We start from the raw sequence: 12,637 nt of genomic DNA on the forward strand, positions 1-12,637 counted from the left end.
CAATTTTTGCATTGAATCTTATATGTATATTCTGATTATTTAATTTTGACACTATACAAGTGTTGATGTCCGTTTGTCCTGCCATTCCATTGCTTCGTTTTTACGGATGCTGTCATCTTTGTTTTTATACATCATATCCTCATTACAATAAAATCATATATCATATAAATCATATATCAACATTTACTATACGAGTGTTAATGCTCCATTTTTATGAATATTAATATCCTTGGTTTATACATCATATTCGAAAACGTTTCAATAGAAGTCATATATAGGTCAAACTAAACTTGCAACATTTAACCACCAAGTCTAAACAACACATTTAGTATTAATCTATATTGCATCACCCATCATTGGATATAGATATACACAATAGACATCTCTTCCCTACACAATCCTATATATACTAGATCTATTGTCAAAACTTGCACAAAGTTTTATTTTCAACAAACATCCATAAATAATATATCCATTGTACACACATCAACAAGTGTTCTCTTCTCTCCATACAAATATTTCCAATAACATTCATTTCCTACTATACAAATATTTCCGATAATTCATTCATATATATATAATATGTCCATTATACATTTCAATTTTGCACACATATCATAATTAATCCACATATAATATGTCCATTGTACAATCCAATTCCACACACATATCTCTCTCTCACTCTCTCTCTCTCTCTTTCTCTCTCTCTCTCTCTCTCTCTCTCTCTATCTCACATCATAATCAAATACTGAATAACAATTTTTGCTTCATTAAAAATTTTTTGCTGAGTTATGCATTCCAACCTTAAATCGCCATTCACCGGTGTCCTGGATAGGAAACAGGTTTTTTTTGGGTTACGTATGACAAGACCTATATTTCTATGACCGGGCGTGTATGACGGTTCAGCACATAACTTTCATTAAATCGCAGCTGATCATTTTTATGGATTTTTTTGAAAATTACTTTTTTACCTATATTTTCATAGTTTTTCCCCCCAAAAAAACACAATATTCTCACATTTCCAGCTTAGTTATTATAAATTCATGCAAAAAAGTATAATAGACGATAGCTATAACAAGATCAATAACCTCAATTGACTATTCTAAGATTTGTAGGTAAAACATAGATCCTGGATGTGATAAAAGGATCCTCTGAGGTTCCACCGAAAAAGGTTAAACAAATCAGAATCAGCAATGATTATTACAATGTACAAAGTAAATCACTTCTAGATACCAAGCATATAGAGGACTGGCAAAATTATTTCATTACTGAAACCAGGGAAACTTGACAATTAGGGTTCCAGCTACTGCCCTGTCTCACTTCTTTTTCCTGCCTGCATGATTTGTCCCTACCTGAATGATGCTGTTAAACTTGCAGACCAACATTATGGCTTTCACACAGGCAGGTTCACCACCACTGCCTTACAGAGTATTAAAACCTTAATCAACAGCCTAGTAAACAATAAGAAACCAGTTATCAGAACAGTGCCAGTTGCCATTTATTTTTCAATAGCTTTTGACACTGTAAACAATGAAGTTTTGCTGCATAATATTAATGCACTAGACTTGAATGAGTACATGTAATGTTTTTATGTGAATACCTTAGAGGTAGACAACAATTTGTTGTTATCAGAGGATCTAAATATGCATACAAATCTGCCAAACAGGCTGACCTACAAGGAGGGGTCCTATACCATGTACTATTCGAACTGTAAATTTCATAAATGCCAACACCTCACTCTAATTACATCTAGTTTCCTGTGCTGACAACTCCAACAGCATAGGTCCCCTTATTTATCCTTATGTCAAGGACATAAAAGCTTACTTAGCAGTTCTTAATGATTGGTTAAAAAGTCAGAACCCATTTATTTCTCCAGCCAAATCATCTACAATAGTCTTAACCACCTCTTCGAATGAAGCAGGCACTGTTGTCATTGTTGAAACAGTACCATAAGTCAGACATCCTAAGTTCTTAGGTGTTACATGTGATCTTTTCTAAATCGACCATCTTGTTAAGGAGCCTAGAAACAAACTAAACCCTAAAAACAAAATGTTTAAGCTCTCTCCACCAGAGGGAAAGAAAAGTAAGTCATAGTAAATACATACAAAGCAATTTGCCAGTCCCTGATATTCTACTGCAGTTCCATATTTAGTTATGCCAGCTAGGACAGCCTACTGTTTGTTGGAAAAGCTGCTCTGAGAACAGCCATCTACTGTCATGTCATGAACCAGGAAACATTCGTTACCAGCAATATTTTACCATGAACTGCAGTAGATCCAAATGCATTACCCAGAACAGCTAAAACCAACCTGTCCCAATACTTTCAGGTCACAATGTTTACCTTAAAGGCCAGAGTTAACAAGAATCTGGTGTAGTTTGTGTCTGACACTGGCAAGAATTTCACACAACCACCATCATTTCAACTGCAAACACAACCCATCAAAACCTTTAAAAGTAGCCACAATACTGAACTGACTGTTTCCAATGGTGATGAGCAGGAAAAAACAATAACACAGGAACTATTTAGACATCAAGTCAGCAAGGAATCAATACTGAGCATGATAACTTGTCAATATTACAAGGAAAACTTTATACAGATTGCTGATTCTGAAGCATGTTAGTTTAAACTTCATTGGTGGAACCTCAGAGGGACATCTTATTACAGCCAGGAATTATGCCATAAGAATTCATGAGGCATGCATGAGGGACTTAAAAAGTGAGTATTTTTTTGTGTTGACTACCAAAACAAACTTAAGTTTTGTTTAACTGTTTAGACATTAATTCAAATAACAACTTTAAATATCTCTTACCCAACTTCTAGACTACAAATCTTAGATTAGTTAATTTATTCTGAAAGATCTTGTTATTGATGATAACATAATCTTTGGTTCAGCTGTCATCTATTATACTTTTCTTTGAATAAATTTAGATTAACTAAGCTGTAAATATGAGAACATTGTGTTTTTTTGGAGAAAAACTATGAAAATCTGGGTAAAAAAGTAATTTTCAAAAAAATCCACAAAAATGATCAGCTGTGATTTAATGAAAGTTATGTGCTGAACCGTCATACACGCCCGGTCATAGAAATATAGGTCTTGTCATACGTAACTCAAAAAAAACCTGTTTTCTATCCAGGACACCAGTGCATTTAATTGTTTAAAATAAATCTAGTTAAATCCACAAAAATTCCGCCCATTAATCAAATATCAAATATCAAATATCACATTCTACTGATCATGATGACAAGTATGTATCAATCCAAATCAACGTAAATTCAAAAACAAAACAAACAAAATTTCTGTTCTATCTATAATAGAAATTTCGTACTATGAATAATATATCACAGATCAAAGATCACATATCTATCTTCACGCAAGTACAATCGTTATTATTCATAGCACATTTTAACCATATTCAAAATATTTTGTTTCCATTCATATAAGCTTAAGAGTAGCTTTACTCTTATTTATACATAAACCGCAATATAATTGTTTTAAAATTAAATACTTAGAACCATAATAACTGACTCAACTTTTAAAACAATTTACAGCCTTTCATCAAAATTCTAATACTTTTTAAAGTATCTAATTTCAAATTTTTATCCAATTTTCATAAAATCACGATATTAACATTTAATAAAATCAATTTTCTTCCATTAACAATTTTACAAAATTGTATTCCTATTTTCGTTGAAATTAATCCATCTTCCATTTTTTTTTATTCTTATCTCTGTTAGACACCACAATAGTCTGAAACAAAAATAAATATATCCAATTCCAGTGTAACAAAACACAAAAAAAAATAAATGCATATATTTTGATTTTCATAATAACATAATCTCATAAACTCGTATTCAATAGTTAACAAAATGTTATATTTCCAGAATTCAAATAATTACCATAAATCAAATTATTTTCCATCACAACTTTATAGAGTTGCTTCGTTTCTCTTCTTATTATTTAAACAATGTCAGCGCTTTCCAAATTATATGTTATACATTCTAACCTTATGCATGGACACCACAATGGCAGATAAATTAACATTTATCCCACTAATTCGAATAATATCAGAGATCTACATTTATTAGCAATGGATACAACAATGGAAAATAAATTGACGTTCATTCCCAAAAAATCGAGTAAGATCAGTAATATACAGGGATATAACAATAGCAGATAAATTTTCGTTCATTCTAGAAAAAGTTGCTCCACAAATAATCTATGATTTGTATGTCAACATAACATCTGCGAGTTTTATTTCCTAAATAGAAATACTTCCAGAAGCACAACTTCTATACATTTTTATAAGCCGTCAAATCTATCAGATACAATACTTATTCAATTATAGATATCTTAATTGCAAAACTACAAAATTAGATCGCCGCCACACCGCCGTCAAATCGCCGTAGGCCGTAGTACATGTATATCCTGTTGATACAATCCAAAACTGTAGAGAAAATCCTTCTTCCCTGCAAATTGTAGAAAGAAATACTCGTTTAATCAATACACGTCTGTCCTGAATAAGCTATAGAAAGAAATACATGTAATCCTTGCTTCCCTGCAAATTGTAGAAAGGAATAAACTGTAGAGAGAATACATTTTTAACAATTTTTAACAATACTCAACTGTCTCCCTGTAGAAACAAACTATAAAAGGATAGAGAGAATACATTTTTAACAATTTTTAACAATACTCAACTGTCTCCCTGTAGAAACAAACTATAAAAGGATAATTTTTTAACAACACATGTCTATCCTTCTCTCCCTGCTGATACATGTCCAGGGCGGCACCTTTTCCCCTTTCATGGTGTCCTCCACCAACATAGTACATGTCCAGGACGGCACATATCTTTCCCTGGACATTATGTTGGTGTCCTCCACCCACATGTTGTCCTGCAATGTCCAGGGCGGCACCTTTTCCCCTTTCATGGTGTCCTCCACCAACATAGTACATGTCCAGGGCGGCACATATCTTTCCCTGGACATTATGTTGGTGTCCTCCACCCACATGTTGTCCTTCACTAGACAGAATGGTGACATGGTGTTCTTAACCATCACATATCTCTCTTTCACCAGGGGTTCGACCTGGTTCACCCTCTCTCCATTCTTTAAGCATAACTGGTCCAGGAATTCGACCTGGTCCAGCATCACATGTCTCTCCTCCTCCAGAGGTTCGACCTGGTCCAGCATCACATGTCTCTCCTCCTCCAGAGGTTCGACCTGGTCCAGCATCACATGTCTCTCCTCCTCCAGAGGTTCGACCTGGTTCACCATCTCCTTGACTGTTACCTGGTCCTCTCCACCTATACACTCTCCCCCCCCTAACCTGTTTGGCAACACCACCAAACTTTCTTGTTCAAGGAAACAAAATTTTTCATTAGCAATTGGAGCTTTGAAATTGTCCATAGAAAGTGTTGGCAACACCACCAAACTTTCTTGTTCAAGGAAACAAAATTTTTCATTAGCAGTTCGAGCTTCGATCTTATCTTCATGATCTTGCATTCCACCAAAAATAGTTCGAGAACCACTAGCAAACAATTTAGGCTTCTCTTCTGATCCTCCAAATCCTCCAGATCCGCCAGCCGTCCTCTGCCACGGCATAGAGTTATTTAAACCATTCTGCTGGTTATTCGACCCATTCTGCTGGGTATTCTGCTGGTTATTCGACCCATTCTGCTGGGTATTCGAACCATTCTGCTGGTCATTCAAACTATTCTGCTGGGCAATCTTTTCAAGAATTCGCTGCTGGCCAGTCATAAACTCATTCACAACAGTCACATTTTCAGTCTTGATATCATTATCAACACTAGGCTCCACCACCTTATTAAGACGATCTTCCAAATCGTCTATCCGAGTAGCCAGTCCAGTAACCGCAGCAACATTAGTATCAACATTATCCGTCAATTCCTGAACTTTCGCCTCCAGCGGCGCCATTCTTCCAGTAAGATTATCCAGCTTATCCCCATTGGAATGAATATCACCCTGCAGCGAGGCCAACAATTGGAGCATATACTCCTCCTTCTCCGCCGGGGACAACTTCTTGTAATAATCAATGTCCACCTTCATGGCGTCCAAAAATTCCTGAACAAAACTAAAGCAAAGAAATAATACAATTAAAAGAAAATCTGAGCCGTAGATTCGTACTACACTACTGCGCCAAAATGACGTATAGTAATAGCAAGAACAAACAGCTAAATATTCTTATAAAGTGTATTAATTCAATACAAGGTTAACATACAATAATAACATTAATATTAAGACAACTGTTCACTTTTATGTTCGTGTCGTGTTGCAGAGCAATGTCTTGCTCCGAAACCGTTGACACAAGAACTAAAAGCTAATATACAAAATACATACATTGCTCTCAGTCAGGAAGAAAGGGACTATACATCACAGGATGTTGTACCAGATTTGCATGTACTCTAATAAAGTGAAACATCATCCCCTTTCATCTCCTACTGGATGACCAAACTGACCTAAATTTGATGTCCATGTCCATTAATGTGGCCCAAATGAAGGTCTAAATCGCTTTTCAATGTGCGTTAAGTAAAAATAGGTTATGCATTGTTTGTAGATTTTAGCCCTATAATTGATTTTAAGAAAAAATCTATCGCTATCTCGTCAAATGCATTTTTATTTTCATTCTTTCTTCCCCAATTAATATAGCCTTACATAAGACAGTTAGGGAGTTGAATCCATTTTTATAGAAGCAGAAATATAATCTATGATTATGGTTTGGACCCTCTAAAACTGTAATCTACCTTTCCACTTTCCCCTCTCTTGGTGAAGATATCTTCAACGCCGATACGATTTTTGAAATGTAAGATTCTACTTTCCCCTCTCTTGGTGAAGATATCTTCAACGCCGATACGATTTTTGAAATGTAAGATTCTACTTTCCCCTCTCTTGGTGAAGATATCTTCAACGCCGATATGATTTTGAAATTTAAGATTCTACTTTTACCTCTCTTGGTGAAGATATCTTTAACAAGAGAGACAAAAGTGGAATCTTATATTTCAAAAATCGTATCGGCGTTGAAGATATCTTCACCAAGAGAGGGGAAAGTGGAAGGGTAGCTTACAGTTTTAGAGGGTCCAAACCATAATCATAGATTATATTTCTGCTTCTATAAAAATGGATTCAACTCCCTAACTGTAAGATATAAAGCAAATCATCAAATTTTCTGTCTGTTTGTTTACAAACATTGAAATAAAATATTAAAATCACCAGGAATAAACATATGAAGAAAGAAAGTATTAAATTTTTTTTATGTGCAATTACAATAATTTGGGAAAGCTAATTTATACAGCAAAATCATTGAAGAAAAATAATCAAAGATATGCCTTACTCTTTATTCCTGGTTTAATAATAAACAATCAAATTATTTTTTGCAATATTAATTTTTTTATTAGTATCCTTTTTTTAAAGTTGGATATGAGAATAAATGTTTTACATATTTTTTTACCTTCATTTAATTTCTTATTAAAATAAATTGTCTCTTTATTGACGACAATGTCTGTTGAGACATGAAATTTATTAAAAACTCTTTTTCCTATTTTATGTCTTTAAAATGTAGATTTTTTAGAGTCTTTCATCATTTCTCTTCTCATAAGACTAATAACTACTGTTTTAGTTCAATTTCTTACTCAAATTATCAGTTTAAATAAAACAATGTTTTTAGACGTTTTTTGGAAATATTCGGTAGGAATGGCGGTTCTGTCTACTTTTTATGATTGCTTAACATTTTAACTCTTGTTACATTATTTTAGGTTGGCAGTTCTTTACTTATTTCTTGTTAAAATCATGAAAATATGAATTTTTTTGATAAAAAGCTTGAGATTGAAATTTCGAGATCAATTTTCATTGTAGAGAGGTCTAGTTTTCACTAAAAGGTCTACTTTTGAGCCGGTAACAACTTCAAGGTATCCGCAAATTGATATTGTAAAGATTTAAAAATTCATGTTTTTTTTGGGCCAGTCTAATGTCCATGTTAGCAACCTAAATTGACGAGAAATTGGTTAAACTTGCCGGCAAATTCAGATGTGTTAAAATTTAAATGTAATTTTTATATTGTTTAAATCATGTAATTATTATCATAATTACACAACTCTATTTTGATAGAGAAATAAAAACTAAGAATCTTTTTCAGATACGTTGTAGAAAAGTTTATCAGACAAAAAGAAAAAAATGTTCATTCAATAAAATAAAATCGCACCATTATAAGGGAAAGAATATAGTCAAAGGATAGTGGGTATGGGAGTTGATATTGTGCATTAAATTACACTCATTTGATGGTAAAAATCTTAAGTAATTTTAATGATATCATTAAGATCAGGTTAAGATTTACTCCTTTAAGTATATCTGTTTTTCGTATTCATTCGAATCCGGTAGATAGGAACCGGTTCTCATCCACACGAAAAAACTATGTCTAGCATCGTATTATATCCAACTTTCTACAAATATAAAAATGTACAATCATAAGATTAAAACCAGTTTCTTTTAGCCGGCTAAAAAAACTGGTTTTAATCTGCTTATTGTACATTCTATATCCGCGGAAAGTTGTTAATAATACGATGGGAGAAACAACTATTATCGTATATCGTGTATCTGATTATTTTTAGAGGCTACCAAGATTACTTAGTGATCTTAAGGGATAAGATAATGAGTGATAAATTTATGTACATTTTCTATTATAACTAATTAAATCTTCTGTATAATAAAACTATTGTTGATAAAATATGGAAACTGCTAGTTTGAACCATTCAATCTAGGTTTAATAAAAGTATCCAAATCTTATAGACAAAAAGATTGGGAAAGGCAATTTTAAACTTTGGATACCAGCGTAATATTAAAAATAAAACACAACAATAAAGATTAATTGATGTTTTTACTTCAAAATGAGTAAAGGCAAACCAGTATAGAATTGGCTTTAAAATTCTATCTTACTAGTTTGTAAGAATACCATACAAAGTTTGCAACCCCGAATGCTTATTTCCTATGATTACATGCGGGGGCAGATTAGAATAAGAAGGAAAAAAGAATCAAAATATTTGTTTATCTGTGTTGTATAATAGACTAATTCAAAGGATCTTTAACTCATGTTTGTGGGTTACTTAAGATCTATTAAACTGCTGTTTAAATGATCAAAGCTTATGTATTAATATTGGAGAAGAAATAAAGGATGTTTTTTTCTAAATTGCATAAATAACAATTGAAAAGACCAATTGTTTTTTTATTCTTATGTATGCAAACTCGAATGCAAAAACTGAGAGAGATACACTCAATTTTAAAAAGTATTATTCGGTTTAAGGAGACAAAAAATATCTTTTATAGAAATTTTATAATAGGAAAATTGAGTCATCGTATCATCCCTAAATGACTAATCCTACAAAGACATAAAACAGGGATCTTAAGGGATAAGACAATTGGCGATAAATTCATAACAACCCAAATTATGAAAAACAAAATAAACCTATAGTAGTTTAAAATTGTTGGTAGAAATGTTAAGACGTTTCTAGTTTGAAATCAAGATATATCAAAAGTTCATAAAGATATTAAGTCAAGATTATGTACACAAAACTTTGGGGGTATAATTTACATTCCACTGTCCCCTACCTCCCTGACATAATAGCTAGAGACAACGTAAAATAAAATTTGAATTTACAAAGCTTGAACAAGGGCATGAACACGATTTTGGTTTTAGGTGAGAATTGGGGGACAGAGAAAATCATAAAAATGCCCCCCCCCCCTGGATTTTGAAAATTTACCCAAAGAAATTTTATCAATAGGGGAAGATCTAATCCCCCTCCCACCCTACCTTGACTACACGCATATGCTTCAGACTTTATTATATTTTAGGCCTGTTTCACTTTCCCCGTCGTCTAAATACTAACAAGGATGAACAATTATAAGTTTTAATAAATTTCATTTTTATTGTGTTTAACAAAAAATATTTAAAAAATAGACAAAAGAGAAAGCAAGATGAGACAGATTTTAAGATAAACCAAATCTTAAGTTAATTTAGCTTGCTCATAGACCTTATGTATTGTTCAGTTCGTTCATCCAGTAGGAGGGTAGTGGATGGGGTAAAGTGGGTGGATGGAGAGTAATTCTTATTTTATCCAGCTGCGAGTAGCACTTTACCAGAGAACATGAAAATCTGGTGCAACATCCAAGTAAAATTATATCGATTACTATAGAATAACTTCAACCAAAATATTAAGATTATGAGAGAAAGTTAAATAGTAGCTTCATCTCAAAGCAACATGACTAGAACTTTTAAAGAAAATTTCAAGGTAATGATTGGAATATATACCCATAACATAACTATAAATTTCACAAATTCTATTTTTGCAACTCTAAATTTTCCTTCTTTTGTTGTCTAGAAATTAAATTTCATTTGTTATGAACAATAATTTTTGAAGACAACCCCCCCCCCCGTTCCTTAAAGCAAGTAAAATAATCTTTTAAGTAACACAGCAAAAACAGTATATTATATTATCTCATATAAATTATGTAGTAGGTTTTTTGGTTATTAGCTTAAGATTTTTATTACCACTGAACTGAATCACATAGGTTAGGGGTGGTTTTAAGCTATTTTTCTGCTTTCTTTATCTTTCAAATACAGAGTTTCTAGATGCTAGGGGCGCAGCCGCTAGTTCTTGTATAAAGTAGTGAAATAGTTTTATCTGTAGCCCACTACTAAACCGATATAATTTCTTCTTTCACGTAGGTGGGTCCAGGGATGGTTTTAGGCTTTTTATTTTTATATTTAAATTAAATGAAATAACCATGAAATTTATACTGTTATGGTATAGTGAAGCAGTAAATACAACAAGATTTAAATTATTGAAAACAGCTGGATTGAACCAACTCATCACTATTTAATCATTGTACTAAATAAATGAGAGATCATGTTATTAAAACTTTGGGTGCCAGTATAACTTACAGTCCAATGTACATTAAAAATTTTGTTCTTTTTAGGAATAACTAAATGATAGTGAAACTTACTGTTGTAATAATTTTCCAGCTGTAACATCTTGGGTGTAGCTTGCATTTCTAATCATCATAGATTATTAAGATACAAGAACAATCATACCCATAATATATATACTACCAGGGATCTAAAAGGATAAGACAATGGCCGATAAATTGGTTTACATCCCCAATGATGACATACAAAATTACCCCCTCTGTACATTAAAATTAGTGGTTGCAACGTTTGGACACTCAACTTAATGGCCTATTCAATCAAATTTCAATTATAGTCCCCAAAGTTGTCATTGAATAAGAAAACGTAATTACAACGAAATTTCACTATTTATAGCTAACTAATGCTCTAACCAATAATATGGCCTGATTGTTCATTTTCTTATTAGTACAATTAACTGAGAAGGAATCTAGAAATAAAATATTTGTTATCTCCATGTATTGATACATGTCCACTTAAGTATGAATAACTGGACAAAATCCTTAACAAATTTAAGAAAGTTTGATATGTTTATTTTTTCTACGTTTGATTTGATTATTTTTATATATCTGGCTTAATATGTTAATATGTTTGCGCTATCATAACCGCATGTGATCTTAATTGGTAGCTTAATAATCTTTCCTGATACTAGTTGGAAGAAGTGGCTCTAAAACTGAATCGATCACATATACCACCTAAAAATTAATTGTTTTCATGTCTGGTTTCAAAATATCCGCTGGATTGGAACTGGTTCTCAGCCATACTGAAAATCATGTATAGCATCGTATTACAGATAATTTCCCACGAATATTAAAACAAAAATTATAAAATTACTACCCGTTTTGTTAGCACTGGCCTTCAGTCCTTCGGAGCTAACAAAAGTGGTTTCAAACTTTTAATTTTCCATTTTAATATCCGCGAAAAGCTTTGAGGAAACAGGTAAAAGTTACGTTAAAATTTCTCCATTAAGAGAGTTTTAAGCCAACATATCTATATATATTTTGGTACAAGTGTAATTTACAGTCCGATGTTCTTTCCCTCCCAACAAATCTATCTATCTATCATCTCTCTACCTGTTGTTCACCCTGACCAAGATCCAGAACAATATTTCTGTCCACAGCTCTTGCCTAGGTTACAAAACATTTGATTAATATACAACCCTTTCTTTCATCCAATATTTATATGCTTCTTTACGAATGTTTAGACAAACAAAACAAAAAAGCCTAAAACAATCACAGGTACAGTAGTTTTGTTCTCAGAAAAGCAGAGCCTCATCGGTTCATCGTTTAACGTTAGCTTCAGACGGACAGACGTACCGACAAATAATGGTTGTCAAAAAAGCTAAAAACTCCACATGATTAAAATTAATATAAGAATATTCACTAAATTATTATATGAATGCCACGGTTTTTAAATTTACTAAGCTATTACAGGGATCTACATAAAAAGTTTGAAATCGATTATTCGATTCTAACATGTAAATATGATATAATTATTCCAGCTATCTGTTAGAACCATTCATTAGAAAACTTAAGCATTCATAAAATGTAAGTTTGTATCTAATTGAACCTGATTGAAATAGATCCAAGCTGATCTTTTTGTTATCCATATGGGCGGTCCACCGGTTACCAGGCTTGATAATCTGTCTCCAAGAGTGGGCTGTAATGAAA

The 12,637-nt window shown here is 32.6% G+C and overlaps 1 protein-coding gene across 1 annotated transcript in view; it reads right to left on the minus strand.

Annotated features, from left to right (window-relative positions):
- LOC145326069 (fasciclin-1-like) overlaps window positions 1–12,637 on the minus strand; it is an 82,260-nt gene that overhangs the window by 58,957 nt on the left and 10,666 nt on the right. The window contains exons 5-8 of the mRNA XM_080169164.1: window positions 12,537–12,626; window positions 12,041–12,094; window positions 11,610–11,662; window positions 11,009–11,056 (exon numbers count right to left, since the gene is read on the minus strand). Of these exons, the coding sequence (XP_080025290.1) occupies window positions 11,009–11,056; window positions 11,610–11,662; window positions 12,041–12,094; window positions 12,537–12,626 (245 nt within the window). The remainder of the gene's footprint in view (window positions 1–11,008; window positions 11,057–11,609; window positions 11,663–12,040; window positions 12,095–12,536; window positions 12,627–12,637) is intronic.

The sequence above is a fragment of the Acartia tonsa genome, chromosome 8 (assembly GCF_053477335.1).
Source record: "Acartia tonsa isolate MP-2025a chromosome 8, ASM5347733v1, whole genome shotgun sequence".
NCBI lineage: Eukaryota > Metazoa > Arthropoda > Copepoda > Calanoida > Acartiidae > Acartia > Acartia tonsa.